Below are 21,453 nucleotides of genomic sequence, written 5' to 3' on the forward strand. Positions count from 1 at the left end.
GTGGTGAACAAAACAAAGTACCTGGTATGGTGGGGAGAGACAGACAAGGAAAACAACCCAAGATCTTTTGTAAATGGAAAGGGAAGGAAGGAAGATGGGGAGGAGGGAAGAGAAGAGAAAAGGAGATAAGAATTAAGATATGTTATGTACAAATACCAACTCCCCCCAATAAATATAATCATGTACTGCAAACATGTACTGATCTAAATCACATATGTCAAATAATGATGAATGTTATGAAGGCATCCAAGTCAGAATAACAGAATCAAGAGGGCCGGGGATTTAGCTCAGTGGTTTCGCCGCCTGCTGAGCAAGCGCAAGGACCCAAGTTCGATCCCCGGTACCAAAAAACAAAACAGAATCAAGAATGAGTATTGAAGAATGCTGTTTGGTATTGGATTATCAGGGAAGAATTCAGGTAGAGGGCACTAACACCACTGAAATGGAAGGGATAGCAGGGTGGGCATTGTGGCCGTAGTAGAATAAATAAGAGTGGTAAGGGAATACATAAATTTCCTGTGGCAACTATGACAAATTACCACAAACTTGGTGACTTATTACCCTTTCCCCCAGGTGGAGTCTCACTGTATTGCCCAGGCTGGCCTTGAGCTCACAATCGCACCTCAGCCTCCTGAGTAGTTGGGATTATACGCATGCATCACTGTATCCAGCTTTAAACTTGATGATTTAAAAAAAAATTTATTCTCTCATAATTTTAAAATCTGGAAGTTTAAAATTAATATCACAGAGCAAAATCAAAGTGTCAGAAGAGCTATGCTCCTTCCAGAGGGAGAATCAATTCCTTACCTCATTCAGCTTCTGGAAGCTGCTGCTGCCAGTCCTTGGTTTGTGGCTGCATCTCTCATGTATTCACAGCCAGAATCTTCAAATCACTGTGTCCCCTCTTCCCCTTGCCTGTCTCTCTGTATAGTCTCCCGCTTCCCTCTTATCAGGATATATGTGATTACATTAAAGGTCCATCCAGATATTCCAGGATAATCGCTTGAAGTAAAGATCCTTTATCATATCTGCAAGGAAACCCCCACCACTACCACCACCATCTAAAGTAACCATATTCGTGGGCTCCAGGGATTAGGATATTTTAGGAGTCTGTTTTTCAGCCTACCACAGGGGGCCAGCTGGAAGAACAAGACATTTTGAATTTTATTCTGAATGATGGAAAATCATTGAAAGGCAGCCTATTGACTAACATGATCTAGCTTACATATCCCATACCCCAATCTCAGGTTTGAGCATACTAAGGCAAGCACTCTACCCAGGTTACATCCCCAGCTCTCGCTTACACTTAACAGGATCACTCTGACTGCTACGTGAAGCAACTAGACTGCGGAAGAGGGTGGCAGCATTCATTTTCTAGAAGGTCATTAACTAAATTATGAATATCTTCCTGTTTGACAATGTACATATTATACAGGAAAAGCTAACCTCTGTCTTGTCAGACCCATTCTTTTTCCTCTCAGAGATAACAGCAATTATTTTATGATGTGTTTCTTTTCATAACTTTTCCCGTGTATTTATACCTATAAATAGTTATCTATAAAAATAGTTTAAGTTACGTGAGGTTTACATAACATTTTATCACCACATGCACATTCAGCTCTTTGATGGTTTTCATTTACAATATGTCTTGGAAATCTTTTTAACTCTCCATAGAGCTCTGTAGTATACATATATTATTATTTATCCAGTTCTCTATTGCTGGGCAATGTGATTGTTTACCATTTTTCCTTGTTTTGAATGCCATTTCAGTGAAGATTCTTCTGAAATCAGATGTACAAATGCTGCCCGTGCACAAGTGCTTCTCTGAGATAGATACAAAGCATCAAGTATATGTGGATACTTTTCTTATGGTTTGTTTGTTTGTTTGTTTGTTTGTTTTGCGGTACTGGGGATCGAATATTCAGGACCTTGCATTTGTGAGGGAGGTGTGGAGCCACTGTGGATACTTTTATACTACAATGGGTCCTGTCAAACAAATTACTTCTCAGTTTACACCAGAAGTGTTAAGAGCATCTGTTTCTGCTTAATGGTTGTATTGAAGTTATCTTACAGACTTTGTGAATGTTTCTAATGGGTTTATTAATATTACTACTCATTTGCAGAAGTTCTTTATGTGTTCTAGATATGTATCTTTCCTTTGTTAGGCATGTTGCAATTCTTTCCTCCTAGTGTTGTCTGTTAATTCATTTAGTGAATCTTTTGAAATTAAAATTTCAAAAATTTTCACATAAAATATGTTCTATTACTGATTTTATAGTTTGTGTCTTTTAAGATTTGCCCTAACCCAGTCATAAACATATTCTTCTGTCACGTCTACTTTTATAGTATTCTAGAGATAGATTTTGTTAAGTGAATGAAGTACAGTAGGTATCTGATAGCCAGTTAGCTACTTGTCCCAATTTATTGAAGAGTCTGTCTTTCTTAGAACTACTTTGAAGTGGTGTCCATGTTAAATACTTTGAATTCACTCAGAAATCTTTCTGGACTCTTGTTTCTTTATCTATTGGTTTATTCTTCACCAAACCAGTATCACAGTATTTTAGTTATTACAGTTTCATAGTGTTTTGATGTGCAATAAGCAAATTTATCTTGTGTAACCTTTAAAAGTATATTTAAAAAACCAGGCTTAAAAAAATTATTCATGTATCATTACCTAACATAGACTTATGAAGGTAAAGTAAAAGCCATCTGTGTTGCATGTGTAATGTATATAGTTCTGGTCATCTGGCCAATAAGAAAAAAATAAGCACTTAAGCACTAAAGGTCTTTTTGGTTCTTATTTAGAGTTGTGATGGCTATTTTGGACATTTTGTCTTTCACATGAATTCTGTAGGTAGAGTGTCAAGATTTTAGGAAATTTTATAATTTTAACTGAGGTTACATTAAATTAAATTAATCTGTGCAGAATCAACACTAGAAACATCCAGGAATATTATTTCTGATCTATAAATTCTCCATAGGTTTTAATTTTCCTGTAATTTTTTTTAAATATGTCATCCATAAATGTAAAGATAGGTTATAGTTGACCTTTGAATATCATGGGTTTTTAACTGCATTGATTCATGTACAGGCATATAGTTTTGGAGATTTATGAGAGTTAAAAAAAAACTTGGAGAAGAACTGCATAGCTGAGATACAGTAAAAAATTAACAAAAAGATATGTCATGAATCCATGAAGAACATGCATATGGCTGGGCATGGTGGGCCTGTACTCCCAGCACTGTACATTACATGCCTGTAATTCAACCACTCAGGAAGCTGAGGCAGGAGGATCGCCATGAGTTTGAAGCCAGCCTGAGCTCCATAGTGAGTTCAAGATCAGCTTGAATTGCATAGAAAGACCCTGACTCAAAAAACAAAACAAAACAAAACATGATAGTGCATTTTATCATTGGTCTATTTTATCCTACTACTGTAAAATATACACAAATAATTTTTAGAAGTTAAAATTTATTAAATACACTTACAAACAGACCATATATGGTACCATTCACAGTCAACAAAAAGATAAACAGACATGAATATTCAGTATTAAATTATCCCTGAATCAAATTAGCTGCAGTACATACTGTATCTTTTGGGGGGGGGGGGGTACTGGGGTTCGAACTCGGCCTTGCGCTTGCAAGGCGGGTGGCGGAACCACTGAGCTAAATCCCCGGCCCTAGTACATATTGTATCTTGAAGGCCAGATCAAACAGTATCCAGCCCTACTGTAGAAGACCATTTTACTACATGCAGCGACCCTCTGAGTATCCACGACAATGTTACAGCCCTCTTGTGCTGGGAGAAGTGAGGGAGAGTGTTAGCAGCCAGGTGGCAGGAGAACAAGATGGGCCAGTGAGACAGAATATGTCTCAAGGTGTAGACTACAATTCCATTTCAGTTGAGTGCTAGGACCCACCTCCCTAAATACAGTCTAGAGAAGACAGCAATGAAGAAGATGAGCAAAGTCATTGATGTGATCCCAAGTCAGCAGATATCTCAAGGACAGTACCACTGCAACTTGATTGCCCACAAAGACACCCAGAAATCCTACCACAAGATGTTAGAGACAAAAGCAGCCAGTCCTTTATCTGAAAATTTCACCCACTCCCAAGGATGAGTGGGGTAGAGCTGAGAAAATATCAGTTGATCATCACTACCATCATCTGGTCATCCAAGAAGGAATGAAAATGAAATTCTAGCAATAAGAAAAGCAATAGCAAAAATTGGAGGTTAAGATTTTAAATGCTTACAAAGAAATAGTAGCAGTAATAGTAGCAGTATATTTTGGAGTCAAAAGGACAACATACTATGAAGCTTGGGAGTAGAGGGACTTGCTGAGCAGAAATGGGCAAACTTCAGTCTTTGTACTGTGATTTTGCAGTATTGTATATATAATTTCCTTAATATGTAAATTTAGTGACCATTAGCTAATGATCTTTTAATGGATGATAATTCTAACAGTACAGAGTTCACGTTCTGTTAAAAAAAGATTTTAAGTGCTTACTTTTTGCTCAATTACCAGAAAACTAAAACTATCTGTATTATCTATGCAATGTGGGATTTTTATTTTACTTAGACTGCTCTGTTGGTAATGACAGATGTGTTTCTTATAAAAGCCTGGTTTTGGAGTCAGGCATTGTAGCACATGTCTGTAATCCCAGCACTCTGGGAGGCTGAGCCAAGAGGATTTTAAGTTCAAGCCCAGCTGGGGCAACTTCATGATTAGCAAGACCCTGTCTTGTTTTTTTTTAAATATTTATGTTTTTAAAGCTGGGGATGTACCTCATTGTGAAGTCCCTGGGTTCTATCTCCAGTATCAAGGGGGAAAAAAGCCTGTTTTTTTTCCTTAATACACCTTTAAAGGTCTTTTTTTTTTAAAGGTCTTTAAATTATTTCATATCTGGTCAGGATCTTTAATAACTCCAGTTTTTAATTTGTAATACAAGTTACATTTTCACTGTTCCAAAATCAGTAAACTGATAGCACCTATTAATAAAGCTCTTAAGTAATTTTTTAAAAATTACTTTCCATTCACAGTGGTCAGTAGCCCTAACCCCTGCATTGTTCTTGTCAACTGTATACAAACACGTAATATCAGATTTTATTACATTTTATTTTTTAACTTTATATTTTTTATTATATATTTGTCACACACATTGATCACATTCATCATAGGGAATTTGTACCTGTACATAATATATCTTACTTCTCTTTTTTCCCATTCCTCTCCTCATTTACGAAAGCTTTGTTTCCATTTTTTTTTTCTTTTACTCTTTTTTCCTTTACCCTTCCTTCCATTCCCCCACCCTTCCCTTGTTCAGCTTTCCCCTTGAACATGTTGTTCCTGCTTCCCAATATCCATCCTCCATTATGCTCCTCATTCATCCTTTGGGATTCTCACACAAGAGAATATGATATTTAAATGTGTATTCCAATTTATTTTACTTAAAATTATGGTTTCAAGATGTATCCATATTCCTAAAAATGTCTCAAGTTTATCCTTCTTTATGGCAGACTACTACTCCATGGTATATAAATATTACATTTTCTTCATCAGTTCATCTGTTGATGGGTAAATGGACTTTTTCTGAAATAGAGCTATTATAAATTGTGCTGCTGTAAACATGAGTATGTGTGTATCCCTGTGGTATGATGCTTTTAACTTTCGGGAAGATACCTAGAAGGGGAACAGCTGGGCCAAAACCTCTAGTTTTAGTTTTTTGAGGAATGTCCATACTAATTTTCAGTATACACTCCCACCAGAAATGGAGAATTCCTTTTTTCCACTTAGCCTCACCAGCATTTCTTATTGGTTGATTTCTTGATGGTGGCCATTCTTTCTGGAGTGAGATGGAATCTCAGAGTTTTTTTTAATTTGCATTTCTCAAATGACCAGTGATGCTGAGCATTTTTTCATATATTTATTTGCTCTTTGTACCCCTTAGTTGGAGAAATGTCTGTTCATCTCAGATGCCCATTTTTGGATTGGGTCTTTGAATTTGGGGGTCTGATTTTTTTGAGCTCTTTACATATTCTAGATGTCAATCCATTGTCTGAAGAGTAACTGCTAAAAAGTTTTTCCCATTCTGTGGGTTCTCTCTTCACTCTGTTAGTGATTCTTTTGCTGTGGAAAAGCTTTTTAATTTGATGTGAACCCAATTGTTGATTTCTTGTAATATTTCCTGTGTGATTGGGGTTTTGCTCATAAAGTCATTGCCTATAGCTATGTCTTCCAGAATTTTACCTATTCTGTTTTCCAGCAGATTGAGTGTTTCTGTTTTAATATTTAGATCTTTGATTCATTTCAATTTTAGTTTACTGCATGGTAAGAGATACGAGTCTAGGTTCAATTTTTGGCATATGGAAAGCTAGTTTTCCCAGCATCATTTATTAAAGGAGCTTTCTTCCAGTGAAGGTGTTTGGCCCCTTTGTCAAAGGTAAAATAGCTAAGTGTGCTTGGAGTTTTTTCTTCATCTTCTGTTCTATTCCATTAATCCTTGGGTCTGTTTTCTTGTTATTGTTTGGTTTGATTTGGTTGTTGTTGTTGGGGGGGGAGTGGTGTCCAGTACTGTGCTGTTTTTATCACAGTAGCTCTGTAGTTTAACTTCAAGTCAGGCATTGTGATGCCTCCTGCCTCATCCTTGTTGCCCAGAATTGCTTTTGCTATTCTAGGTCTATTATGGTTGCGTATGAATTTTAGGATTTTTTTTTCTAGTTCTGTGAAGTATGCTATTGGTATTTTGATTTGGATTACATTAAATTTATATATCAGTTTTCGAAATATGGCCATTTTCACTATATTGATTATGCCTATCCAAGAACAGGGGATATTTTTCCATTTTCATATATCCTCTTTGATCTCCTTTTTCAGAGTACTGTAGTTTTTGATATATAGATCTTTCATTTCTTTTGTTAGATTGATTCCTAAGTATTTAAAAAAAAATTTTTTTTTGTTACCAGGGATTGAACTCAGGACCTTGCACTTGCAAGGCAGGCGCCGTGCCACTGAGCTATATCCCCGGCTCTAAATTTTCTTGATGCTGTTGTGAAAGGTATTTTTTCCCTAATTTCTCCCTCAGTGAATTTGTTATTTTTGTATAGGGTTGCTATTGATTTTTGAGTGTTGACTTTGTATTCTGCTACACTGCCAAATTTGGTATTAATTCTAGGAGTCTTTTTGTTGGAGTTTTGGGGGTCTTCTATTTAGAGTATCATGTCATCTGCAAATAGTGGTAATTTAACTTCTTCCTTTCCTATCAGTATTCCTTTTATTTCTTTCTCTTGTCTAATTGCTCTGGCTAATGTTTCCAGAACTATATTGAATAAGAGTGGTGACAATGGATGAACTTGTCTTGTTCTTGATTTTAGAGTGAAAGCTTTCAGTATTTGTTCATTTAGTATGATGTTGGCTGTCTCTCATGGATAGCTTTTATCAGATTGAGGTAAAGACCATCTATTCTATTTCTCTGTGGGGGTTTTTTTTTATCATGAATGGTTGTTGGACTTTGTCAAACGCTTTTTCTGCATTTATTGAGATGATCATATAGTTTTTGTCTTTGATTATGTTAATGTGGCATATTACTTTTATTGATTTGCATATGTTGACCCATCCCTGCATCTCTGGAATGAATCCTGCATGGTCATGGTGTATAATTTTTTTGATGATTTGCTGCATTCTTTGCCTGTGTCATATTGAGGATTTTTGCATCTATATCCATTAAGGGGATTGGCCTGTAGTTCCCTGTTTTGGTTGTATCCTTTTCTGGTTTTGTTATCAGGGTAATGCTTGCTTCCCTTTTGATTTCATTAAAGAGTTTGAGAAATAGTGGCAGTAGATCTTCTCTAAAGTTCTTGGAGAGTTCAGCAGTGAATCCATCAGGACCTAGGCTTTTCGTTGGTAGTTTATTACTTTTTCAATTTCATTTACTGCTACTGGGTTATTTAGAATTTTTAAGTCTTTTTTATTCAGCTTTGGTAATTCACATATAGTTAAGAATCTGTCCATTTCTTTTCAGTTTTCCATCTTATTGGAATACAGATTCTCAAAGTAGGTATTGATGATATGGATTTCTGCAGGATCTGTTGTGATTTCACCCTTTTCATTCCTAGTTTCATAGACTTGGATCTTGTCTTTCCTTTTTTTGATACATTTGGCTAAGGGTTTGTCAACTTTATTTAATCTTTCAAAGAACAAACGTTTTTATTCATTGATTCTTTGTATTTTCTTAGTCTCCGTTGCATTAATTTCAGCTCTGATCTTTGTAATTTCATCCTTCGTACAATCTTTGGGCTTGACTTGCTCTTCTTTTTCTAGCAGTTTGAGGTTCAATATTAGGTTGTTTATTTGAGCCTGCTCTGTTTTTCTGATGTGGGAATTCATCGCTATAAATTTCTCTGTTAGGGCTGCTTTCATTATGTCCCATAAATTGCAGTATGTTGTATTAGCATTATTGTTTAATTGTAGAAACTGTCTAATTTCTTTAATTTTATCTGTGACTCATTTGTTCAGGAGGATGTTATTTAATTTCCATTTGCTTATGAAGTTCTTGTCGTTTCTTTTACCATTGATTTCCACTTTCATTGCACTATGGTCTAATAATATGCATGGGATAATTTCATTTCCTTTGCATTTACTTAAGCATCTTCTACAAGCTAGTATGTGGTCTGTTTTGAAGACTGTCCCATGTGCAGCTGAGAAGAATGTGAATTCTGATGTTGTGGGGTGGAACAGTCTGTAGACATCTACTAAGTTCGTTTGTTCAAAATTTGGTTCAGTTCTGATATGTCTTTGTTGATTTTTTTGTCTAGTTGATGTCTGTGATGGGATGGGGTGATGGGGTGGTATGGAGGTCCCCCATTATAGTTGTATTACTGCTAATTTGATTTTTTTCATGTCATAGTTCGCTGGTATTTGGTGCCTATATATTTATGATTATTATCTCTTCCTCTGGGATTATTCCCTTTACAAGGATGCAGTGACCTTCTTTGTCTCTCTTAATCAGTGTTGGCTTGAAATCCACTCTGTTTAAAAATAGAATAGCTATCCCTGATTTATTCTGGGTTCCTGTTACATGGAGTATTGTTTTGCATCCTTTGACTTTTAGTCTGTAAATTTTTTTTTAATTAAATGTGTTTCTTGTATATGGCACATTGTTGGTTCTTTGTTTCTTGATCCATTCTGCCAGTCTATTCCTTTTGACTGGTGAATTGAGACTATTCACAGTGATGGTTCTAATTGATAATGCGTTGATTATCTGTGTCATTAATATTTTCCTGTTGTTGTTTTCCTTTCTTATCCTTCTGTTTCATTGTTTCCCTTGTCTGGTGAGCTCATTCTATTGGAGTTCATGGAATTGTTGTCTTTTTTTAGAATATTCTTCAGAACTTTTGGAGTGCTGATTTGGTGGTCATGAATTTCTTCAGGTGTTCTTTATCATGGAAGTATCTTATTTCTCCATCAGTTTTAAAAGATAATTTTGCAGAGTACATCAGTGTGGGTTGGAGATTGTTTTCTTTTGGGGCTTCAAATACTTCACTCCAACCTCTCCTTGAGTTAAGGGTTTGAGTTAAATCTGCTGTCATTCTTTTCCTTCAGAAGGGATTTGTTTCTTTTCTCTAACGGCTTTTAAGATTCTGTTCTTGTATTTAATTACTTTAATCTTGAATATTATATGCCGTGGTGTAGTTTTTCTCTGATCATGACTATTTGGAGTTTTATATCCTTCATTTAGCTGTATCTTGAATTATTTTTCTATGCTGGAAAGTTTTCTGCTGTTACTTCTGTGAATAAGTTTTTTTTATCCCCTTTGTGCTGTCTTCCAATTCTTTATTGATTCCAATTAATCTTATTCTTTGTATCATCTAATAGCTGATGGATTGATTTTTCATGATCCCTTGCTTTATTTTATTTTATTTTTTTGGTACCGGGGATCAAACTCAGGACCTTGTGCTTGCAAGGCAGGCGTGGTGCCACTGAGCTAAATTCCCAGCTCCTATCTATTGCTATTTTTAAGAGGTCTTTCTTTTTTTTTGTTAAATTCTTTTATTGGTACATTTTACGTATACAAGATGATTACATATCTCATTGGGAATTGTACCTTTACATAATGCATCTTGGTTCTTATTTTTTTTCCCCATTCCTAGCCCTCCCTTCATCCCCTCCACCCTTCCCTATTGACAAAGACTTTATTTCTATTTTTTCCATTTCTCATCATTTTTCCTTTCCCTTCTTTCTTTTCCCCTGCCCCTCCCACTACCCCTACCCCTTTGGACCTTTTCTTCCTATTTTGCATTATCAGTTATTCATTCTAATCATTGGTACATTTTAGGTATACAATATAATGACATTCATCATTGGAAATTTGCACCTTTACATAGTCTCTCTTGGGTCTTATTTTTCACCCTTGCCCAGCCCTCCCTTCAACCCCTCCATTCCTCCCGATTTACAAAGATTTTGTTCCTGTTTTTCCATTTCCTCATATTAATCCCATTCCCTTCTATCCTTTCCCCATCCCTCCCACTTCCTTTCCCTTTGCCCTTTTTCTTCCTATTTCACATTACCTATTATACATTTTAGTCCTCATTTACACTTTCAGTTTCTCACACCAGAGAAACTATTTGGTATTTATACATGTGTGTCCTATTTATTTCACTTAAGAATATCACCTCAATGTGCATCCACTTAGCTATAAATGTCTCTACGTTCTCATTTTTTATGGCTGAGTAGTACATTTTATAATAAAACCACATTTTCTTAATCCAGTCTCCAGTTGATGGGCATTTGGGCTGTTTCCAAGTTTCAGCTATCACAAACTGTGCTGCTATGAACATGGGCGCACATATATCACTGTGGTATGATTCATTTAATTCTTTGGGGAAGATCCCTAGCAGTGGAATAGCGGGGTCAAATGGGATTTCCAGTCCTAGTTCTTTGAGGTATCTCCATAGTGCTTGCACCAGTCTACACTCCCACCAGCAGTGGAGCAGGGTTCCTCTTTCCCCACAACCCCACCAGCATTTGTTATTGGTTGATTTCATGATAGCAGCCATTCTTTCTGGAGTGAGGTAGAATCTCAGCATTGTTTTCATTTGCATCTCTTGAATGACCAGTGATGTTGAACATTTTTTCATGTATTTATTTGCTATTTCTACTTCTTTGTGTGAGAAATGTCTGTTCATTTCAGATGCCCATTTTCAGATTGGGTCTTTAAATTTGGGAGGTCTGATCTTTTTAAGTTCTTTATAGATTTGAGATAGTAGACCTTTGTCTGAGGAAGGGCAGGTGAAGATTTTTTCCCACATTGTGGGTTGTCTCTTCACACTGCTGGTGGTTTCTCTTGCTGTGCAGAAGCTTTTTAGTAAGAAGAGATCCCACTTGTTGATTGTTTGTGCTAGTTCACGGGCAACTGAAGTTTTGTTCATAAAATCTTTTCCTACACCAATGTCTTCAAGAGTTCTACCTAACCTCTGTTCCAACTGGTTCAGAGTTTCTATTTTAATATTTAGATCTTTAATCCATTTTGATTTTAGTTTAGTTCATGGCGAGAGATATAGATCTAGTTTTAATCTTTGGCAAGTTGAAACCCAATTTTTCCAGCACCATTTATTAAAGAGGGTATCTTTCCTCCAGTGAGGGTGTTTGGCTCCTTTTTGGAAGAAGAGATGGCTGAGTGTGTCTGGCATTGTTTCTGCATCTTCTAATCTGTTCCACTGGTCCTCAAGTCTGTTTCTTTGCCAGTATCATTCTGTTTTTATCACAGTAGCTTTGTAGTAGAGTTTCAGGTTGGGGATTGTGATACCCCCTGCCATGTCTCTGTTACCTAGAATTGCTTTTGCTATTCTGGGTCTCTTCTTGTTCCAAATTAATTTTTGGATTGTTTTCTCAAGGTCCATGAAGTATGCTGCTGGGATCTCAATTGGAATTGCATTAAATCTATATAGCAGTTTTGGAAGTATGGCCGTTTTCACTATGTTAATCCTTCCTACCCAGGAGCAGGGGATGTCTGTCCATTTTCCGATATCACCTTCAATCTCTCTTTTCAGAGTGCCATAGTTTTCAGAGAAGAGGTCTTTGATTTCTTTCGTTAGGTTGATTCCTAGGTATTTCAGTTTTTTGGATGCTATTGTGAAAGGAATTATTTGCCCTATTTCTCTCTCAGTGAGTCTGTCATTGGTGTAGAGGAAAGCTATTGATTTTTGTGTGTTGACCTTGTAACCAGCTACTTGACTGAATTTGGTTATTAAGTCTAGAAGACTTTTGGTGGAGTTCTTGGGGTCTTCTATAGAGTATCATGTCATCTGCAAATAATGACAATTTGACTTCTTCATTACCTATCTTTATTCCTTTTATTTCTTTCTCTTGTCTAATTGCCATGGCTAATGTTTCCAGAACTATATTGAACAAGAGTGGTGATAGTGGACATCCTTGTCTTGTTCCTGATTTTGGTGTGAAAGATTTCAGTTTTTGACCATTTAGTATGATATTGGCTGTTGGTTTTTCATAGATGGCTTCTATCAGGTTGAGGTAGAGACCATCTATTCCAATTTTTTGTAGGGTTTTTATCATAAATGCATGTTGGATTTTGTCAAATGCTTTTTCTGAGTCTATGGAGATAATCATATGGTTTTTGTCCTTGGCTCTATTGATATAGTGTATTACATTGATTGATTTGCATATATTGGACCATCCCTGCATCCCCGGGATGAATCCCACTTGATCAGGGTGTATGATCTTCTTGATGATCTTCTGCATTCTGTTTGCCAGTATCTTATTAAGGATTTTTGCATCTATGTTCATTAGTGAGATTGGCCTATAGTTCTCTTTATCAGTTGGGTCTTTCTCTGCTTTGGGGATCAAGGTGATACTTGCTTCCAGGAATGAATTTGGGAATATTGCTTCCCTTTCAATTTCATTGAAGAGTTTAAACAGTAGTGGCAGCAGTTCCTCTCTAATGTCTTGCAGAATTCAGCAGTGAAGCCATCAGGGCCTGAGCTTTTCTTAGTTGATAAGTTTTTAATTACATTTTCAATTTCACTGGTTGATATTGGGTTGTTCAGAATTTTTAGGTCTTCTTTGTTCAACTTTGGTAATTCCTATGTATCTAGGAATCTGTCCATTTCTTCTGTGTTGTCCATCTTATTGGCGTATAGGTTCTGGAAGTAGGTATTGATGATCCTCTGGATTTCTGCTGGGTCTGTTGTCATTTCACCCTTTTCATTCCTAATTGCATGGATTTGGGCCTTTTCTTTCCTTTTTCTGACCAGGTTGGCTAAAGGTTTGTCAATTTTGTTGATTCTTTTGAAGAACCAACTCTTAGCTTCATTGATTTTTTGTATTGTTCTCTTAGTCTCCATTGCATTGATTTCTCCTCTGATCTTTATAATTTCCTCCCTTGTATGAGCTTTGGGGTTGTCTTGCTCTTCTTTTTCTAGAAGCTTGAGTTGCACCATCAGGTTGTTTAATTGGTCTCGTTCTGTTTTCCTAATATGCATATTCACTGCTATGAATTTCCCTCATAAGACTGCTTTCATTGTGTCCCATAGATTCCGATATGTTGTATTGTCATTGTCATTTAATTGAAGGAACTGTCTGATTTCTTCTTTAATTTCCTCTGTGACCCATTGGTTATTCAGAAGTGTGTTGTTCGATTTCCACGTGTTTTTGAAATTTTTTGAGTTTCTTTTGCTATGGATCTCCAATTTCATCGCACTATGGTCTGATAATATCCAGGGGATAACTTCAATTCCTTTGCACTTACTTAAACATGTTCTATGTGTGTGAGTGAGTATGTGGTCTATTTTGGAGAATGACCCATGTGCAGCTGAGAAGAATGTATTCTGATTTTGTGGGGTGGAAGAACTTGTAAACACCTGTTCAGTTCATTTGTTCAATAATTCAATTGAGTTCTAGTATTTCATTACTTATTTTTTGTCTAGTTGATGTATCTTATTTGTGACAGTGGGATGTTGAGGTCCCCCAGTACAATTGTAATAATGCATATATGACTTTTCATGTCCATTAGTATTTGTTTTATATAGTTGGGTGCACTAGTGTTTGGTGCATAGATATTTATGATTGTCATCTCTTCCTCTTGGATTCTTCCCTTTACAAGGATGTAGTGTCCTTCTTCATCTCTCTTTATCAGTGTTGGTTTGAAATCTACTTGATCTGCAAAGAGGATAGCTATTCCTGCTTTTTTTCGGCTTTCCGTTGCATGGAGTATTGTTTTCCACCCTTTAGCTTTCAGTCAATGAGTTTCCTTTTGAATGAAGTGTGTTTCTTGTATGCAGCATATTGTTGGATTTTGCTTCTTGACCCATTCTGCCAGTCTGTTTCTTTTGATTGGTGAATTGAGACCATCAACGTTGATGGTTATAACTGAAACGTATTGACTTGTCATTGCCATGAGTTTTTCTTTTTGTTGGGTTCTCCCCCTTTACATTTAATTTCTTGTCATGCCAGATGGGTTCATTCTGCTTTGCTTCCTGGGGTTGTGATCCTCAATGTCTGTTCCTAGGATATTGTGTAAAATTCTTTGGAGTGCTCGTTTGGTATTCATGAAGTTCCTAAGGTGCTCTTTGTCATGAAAGTATCTTATTTCTCCATCCATTTTGAAAGATAGTTTTGCAGGGTACATCAATGTGGGTTGGAGGCTGTTTTCTTTTAGGGCTTAGAATATGTCACTCCAAGCTCTTCTTGCCTTGATGGTTTGTGTTGAGAAGTCTGCTGTGATTCTGATGGGCTTTCCTTTGTATGTGATTTGTTTCTTTTCTCTGAGTGCTTGTAGAACTTTGTTCTTCTGTTGAGTTTCTGAAATCTTAACAATTATATGCCTATGTGTAGATTTTTTTTGATCAAGGCTATTTGGAGTCCTATATGCCTCACTTATCTGTATATCAAGTTCTTTTCCCTTGCTTGGGAAGTTTTCTGCTATTATTTCTGTGAAGTGTCTTTTTATGTCATCTGCACTCTCTCCTGTTTCTTCATTGACTCCAATCAGTCTTATGTTATTCTTCTTTGCATCATCTAGCAGCTGCTGGATTGATTTCTCATGTTCCCTTATAATTTTGAAGCAGTTTTTCTTTTCCTGGTCATTAATTGCAGTCTTTTCTTCTATGGCTGAAATTCTGTCCTCACATGGGTTCATTCTGCTGTGTAGACTTTCAGTGGAGTTTTTCATGTCCTGGAAATCTATTTGCATCTGTTTTATGGATTCCATTTGTTTCCTATGTTGGGATTCTATCATGTTCCTCAGCTCCTCTCTAGATTTATTAATCATGTCTTGCACTAGGGGCACAATTTCTCCTGTTATCTGAGAAATTATTTCTGATTTCATTTTTTCCAGATCCCCTTTTGTTGTCAGTTCAGTGGGTCCAGGTGGTTGAGTATCAGAGTGTTCCATCTCATTTCCCTTTGGGGTTGCTGTAGGTGATCTGGAAGTCTGGTTTTGAGACTTATTTACATGGTTTTCTCATTTCAACTGCGGGCAGGGTGGTGCTGTTGGCGCCTGCGAGGATCACCTCCTCTGAGCTGGGAGAGGTCGGTCAGGGGCCGGGAGCAGTGGTAGGGATGGTGGCACAAAAGCCCTTTGCTGTGGGCTGGGAGCAGCGGGAGGGATGGTGGCCGAGAAGCCCCTTCCTCTGGACCAGGAGCAGTGGGATGACGGCTCAGAAGCCCCTACCTCTGGGCCGGGAGTGGCAGGAGGGATGGTGGCCCAGAAGCCCCTTCCTCTGGTCCAGGAACGGTGAGACACAAGGTGGCCCAAAAGCTGTTTCCTCTGGGCTGGGAGCAGCGGGAGTGATGGTGGCCGGGAAGCCCCTTCCTGTGGACCAGTAGCAGTGGGACGGCAGCTCAGAAGTCCCTACCTCTGGGCCGGGAGGGGCTGGACTCAGTACCGTGGTCTGGTGGTCTGGTGTCCAGTGTCCTCTGCGTCTTTGTAGTGTGGAACCAGGTGGCTGTACAGAGGAGCGGGTGGGGGTGGGGGGTCCTTTAAGAGGTCTTTCATTTAATGATTGCCAACCACAGCCCTGTCGTCAAGATCTGATACTCTATCTTGATATTGGTTGACTCTGCTGTATACTTTCAGTAGAATTTTTTATCTGTATTTCCATTTGAGTCTATTTTATGGAATCCAGTTCTTCTCTATGTTGGGCATTCATGGTTTCCATTTCTTTCTTAAGGACCTCTATCTTTTTTTAATCTGCATCTACTGTAGATTGACTTCATTTCCTTCATTATGGTCATGATACGTTTAATAATTTGTGCTTTATTTTTGCCAAGCATTGTCACCAGGGGCATTGCAGTGGCTTGGATTGGGGTTGCTCCCCAGCTGTTCTAGTACACAGCACCCATTGCTTTGTTCCACTGCTACGTTTCTCCCTGGAGACCTTTGGAGTCACTTATCTGCACTATGTCTCTGTAGATTCCATCTTTCTAACATCACAAACCAGGAGCCAGGGAGAAAGTGCAGATTCCCCCTTCCTTTTTCTGCATTGAGATCTGTCTCTTCACTTTCTCTGTAAGCTCCAGTTTTCCCTTCAGATCCTCCCTGTGTCTCAGGGATCCACATCCCTTCTTTTTTTCTTCCCCATGTTATTTTTCAGTGTCTGGATTCTGAATTTGTGTTCTAGTTATCTCCCACATAAATACTTGCCTAAGCAACACTGGTTATCTATATTATTTTGTTACTGCAACGAGAGCCTAGAAATTACACTCTATTAGATTTTAACATTGTGCCATACATTTCTTTCATCTATATTTTTATCTTTTTTTGTTTTTATTTTTATTAGTACATGCTTGCGATACATAATGATTTCATTGATTATGGGGAGCTGGTACATGTTTGTTTGTTGGTACTGGGGATCGAACTCGGGACCTTGTGCTTGTGAGGCAGGCGCCGGAACCATTGAGCTAAATCCCCGGCCCCAGTGGGGAGCTGGTACATGTATGTAGCACATCTTAATTCTTTTTACATTCTCTATCCCTCTCTTCCTTCCTGGCTGCATCTTATTCCTTTTTTTCTTTTTTTTTCCTTTTCATTTCCCTTCCTTCCTGCTCCTCCATCTCTTGATCCCCTTCCCATTTGGGAAGCATCTATCCCAGTACTTCGTTTTTTTTTCATGTACTGAGGATTGAACTCGGGTCCTTGCGCTTTCGAGATGGGCAACAGAACCACTGAGCTAAATCCCTGGTCCCCAACTATTCCTATTATCTATCTTTTATTTTGCTCTTTATATTTTGGGGTTCTCATCTAAGATATACCATGTGATATTTAAACTTGTGTGTCTGATTATTTCACTAAACATTATGGTCTCAAGGTTCATCCATTTTCTTTAAAATGATGTGAATTTATCCTTCTTTATGGCAGAGTAGTACTCCATTGTAAGTAAATACCACAATTTCTTTATCCTTCATCTGTTGGTGGACATATGGCCTGCTTCTAAAATTTAGCTATTATAAATTGTGCTGCTTCTAACATGGGTATGCATGTTATCTCTTTTTAATATTGAAACATTGATGGTAGAGATGAGAGTTTATTGTATATATAATCCTGATTTCTTTTTTTGTTTTTTTGATACTGGAATCGAACTCAAGGCTTTGTGCTTGCCAGACAGGTGCAGTGCCACTGAGCTAAATTCCAAGTCTGATTTCTTATCCTATTTCCTTCCCTTCTTTCCAGAGATATTATAGGCTTGAACATGGCAGGAGATACCTCATTTGATAAAGTGAGCATAATCGTATCTGTCAGGTTCACTGGCTACGTTGTTAGGTACTCTATAGACATGATTGTCTTTTTATGTGTTTTGAGATCATTGTTCATGGACGGATATGTTATATAGTTAAAACCCTGATAAAAAAGCTAACAGGATGGTTTTAAATGCCTGGTGTCCTGTGATTTCTACCTGTGATTTTTTGTTTGTTTTATGGTAAGAAATTTAATGTGGCCTTTTCAATTTTTTATTCTTATTTACTTAATGATACTGAGGATAAAACCCAGGACCTTGTACATAATAGGCAAGAGCTCTAACCCCTGTATCCCCACCTGTAATGTAGCCATTTTTAACTGGTTTCCAAAATTAGACTTTTTATCTCTCTTGTGTTTCAAGATCAATTTCAAACAGTTCCATGAGAGTCATTATGTTGCACTAACTTGTTAATATATGTCATAGTATAGATATAAAGCAGTAAATGTCCTATTGTTGTAAACGTGTAGTTACATGTCACTATATTTCTGCCTAGTTTAGATTGTCGTATACTGGCAATTATTGCATCTTATTTATGAAAGCCTTATATCATCCTATATTTTCATATATTTCAGGTCTCAACTTGAGAATACATATAATATGTGTGGATATTTTTAGATTTTGTCAGCTTTGGATCTTACTTGGTTCTCTTTTTAACTTTTCAGGTGCTAATATAAGTGATGAGGATTTTCTTTTGCTGGAGCTCTTACACTGGTTTAAGGAGGAATTTTTTCACTGGGTAAATGATATTTCATGCACCAAATGTGGTGGGCAGACTAGATCTAGAGGTAAATCATTAATGCCCAATGAGGATGAGCTAAAGTGGGGTGCAAACCTTGTAGAAGATCATTACTGTGATGCCTGCCAGCTCACCAATCGATTCCCAAGGTGGGTACCTGGAAAATAAAGTTAGAATAATCTCTTAATGGAAAGATTAGAAGTGAATTTTTATTAGGTAAACTCTTAAATTTTCATTTTAACTATTAGAAATGTATTTTTTAGAACAGAGGTTTGCAGTGCCTTATAGGCTAAATCCACCCCACACCTACTTTTATAAATAAAGTTTTATTAGAATACAGCGATGCTTGGAGTTATTCCTTGGAGTCTGTGATAATAAATGCTTTTGGGTTTTTTTCAATGCAAAGGATCAAACTCAGGGCCTCGAGCGTGCTAGACAAACACTTTGCCACTGATCTGTACCCCCAGCCCTAAACACTATTAATTAGAAACTAATCTGTTTGTTAGTCACCATTGTCATTCGTCTCCTTCCCTTTCCCCTTCTTCTTTTCTTTTTGGTGGGGGGAGGGTTTGGGGATCCAACCCAGAGAGTTACACATGCCAAGCACACACTACCACTGAGCTGTGCCCTGCCCCTCATCTGATCCATTTGTCTAGCCCTGAGTAGTGTATACAGAAGATGAGCCATAGGATATTTTGATTCTGTTACTATTTTCAATTTAAATTCACAGCTTTTTTCATTTAATTACCTAGGTTCTAAATGCATTTAATTTAGCTTAAGCAAAAGTATCTGCTCAACAAATTTGTTATTGCAGAGCCAGCTCACTCATAGTCCCGTTTCTTCTGCCTCTTTTGACTCCTGGGCTCATGGGTGACATCCATGCTTAGCTGGAGCACTTTTGCTTAGCTGTACCAACCCAAAAGCCTTCTTGTTGCCACGTGCAAATTTGGTAGCTCCATTTTTTGATAATTTTATAATTGGAGTAACTTTTGAAAAGAATGCTGAAGACATCTTTGAAAACAACTTCCAAATTAGCAAGCACCTTTAATACTTGAGAAGAATAAAATGTTAATCAAAATGATAATTGGAAAGGAAAACAGCTTTTAAGTAAAATTGAATTAAACTAAGCTGAAGTCTTTGTTGAATAGCTTATTAAAGTTGTTTACCTTTTAACACAGTGAGCTAATTATACCAGTTGTTAATGTTTAATGCCTCAGATTTCCCACAGAATCTGTACGATCAAACTAGTATTTCAAAACTCACTTCTGTTTTTTTCGTACTGGGGACTGAATTCGGGTCCTTGCACTTGCACAACAGGCAGGGAAACCACTGAGTTAAATCCCTGGCCCTCAAAACTCACTTCTGATATGAGCTCTCCTCCCCAACCACTTTCTACAAAGTAAATCTACAGTAAATCTGATCTGTTCTAAGGTTTGTGTCACATTCTGCCATATAGTAAAAATGTGTTAATTCCTCTCTCTATAGGACTATAAACTCCTTGAAGACATTACCACTGTTTAAATCACTTTCCAACAAAGATTCTAGCACAGTATCTTACATATTCTAGGCCTTTCGATCAATATTTAAAAATAAATCAAGAAACATGGTTAATATTTAGCATAGAAGTGATAAGGTTCTTTGAAAATTTTTATTTTGATAGCAAATAAAAGCTGTTGGTTTTTATTATTTTTTTAAACCAGATATAACAACCCTGAGAAGCTTTTGGAGACAAGATGTGGACGGTGTGGCGAGTGGGCCAATTGTTTTACACTGTGCTGCCGAGCATTAGGGTTTGAGGCTCGCTATGTTTGGGATTACACAGGTACAGAATGTGGCATGAACAGAGGAGCAATATGGCTTTGTATATTTACAGTTTGTTTACACTCTGAACTCATCATCTTTTTGTATTTTCTGGCCTTGTCAAAATGTAACACTTAAGATCACTGTCAGGTTCTTTTGAAGAAAACACAAGATTTTTGTAATATGCCAGCACAGTGTCTGGTTCTGTATTTTGTACTTTATTCTTTTATTAATATTTTACTATGGCATTTTATAGTAATGTTTTTGCATAGATAAGAATGTATAATAATGGGCTATAGAAATCTTCATTTTTAGAGAGATTACTATAAATGATTTAGTAAAGAAATCAGTGTACAAAAATAATGTAAGAAAAACCATATTATATTGTCTTTATTTAGAAATAATTCATGTTGTCTACGTGTTAAAAGTTGCTTTTCTTGTTTTAGAGTTCTACTTGTGTTTCCAGTGTTTTTATTTTTAGAATCAAATGAAACCTTCAGTTAATATTTACTTTTTTGCACCGCCTGCTGCGCCAGCTCAAGGACCCGAGTTCAATCCCCGGTACAAAAAAAGAAAAAATTTTACTTTTTCCCAATCAAACATAGATTATCAGTAACAAGAGATTCAGTTAGACATACTGGTATTTCTGCATTTTAAGATCCAAAGAAACACACTGCAGTTTTAAAAGTAGTACAGATTTTCTTCACATTGTCAAACCGAGGCTGATGGTTGTGATACTATCTTTAGTGTGTTTGCCTTCTTTAGAGTGACTTACATGTTATTTTTATTAAGACTAAAATTGCCTGAATTAAAGATGATTATTCTAGTAGTCTAGAGTAATATGCACCACAAAATGCTCAGTTTTATGAGATAAAATTTAGAATATTACAAACTGTGATGTGATCCTTAGTAATTCATATATACATACCAGAAACCATTGTGGTTTCCACTTAACTTTTATATCCTTATTTTCCTTCTCTTTTCTTACTTGAGTAGACCATGTTTGGACAGAAGTCTACTCTCCTTCTCATCAGCGGTGGCTGCACTGTGATGCATGTGAAGATGTCTGTGACAAACCACTCCTTTATGAAATAGGATGGGGCAAGAAGATTTCCTATATCATAGCATTTTCTAAAGATGAGGTAGGGTATAAGAGGAAAACAATT

General features: G+C 37.0%; 1 protein-coding gene across 7 annotated transcripts in view; it reads left to right on the forward strand.

Moving 5' to 3' along the window:
• Positions 1-21,453, forward strand: part of Ngly1 (N-glycanase 1) — a 76,985-nt gene that overhangs the window by 35,660 nt on the left and 19,872 nt on the right. For all 7 annotated transcript variants that reach the window (XM_004857793.4, XM_004857796.4, XM_004857795.4 and 4 more), the window contains 3 exons: positions 18,414-18,636; positions 20,188-20,309; positions 21,284-21,429. In XM_004857793.4, the coding sequence (XP_004857850.1) occupies positions 18,414-18,636; positions 20,188-20,309; positions 21,284-21,429 (491 nt within the window). The remainder of the gene's footprint in view (positions 1-18,413; positions 18,637-20,187; positions 20,310-21,283; positions 21,430-21,453) is intronic.

This window comes from Heterocephalus glaber, unplaced genomic scaffold (assembly GCF_053883595.1).
Source record: "Heterocephalus glaber isolate CG9 unplaced genomic scaffold, H.glaber_assembly_v1.0 deba00001472, whole genome shotgun sequence".
NCBI classification, from domain to species: Eukaryota; Metazoa; Chordata; class Mammalia; order Rodentia; family Bathyergidae; genus Heterocephalus; species Heterocephalus glaber.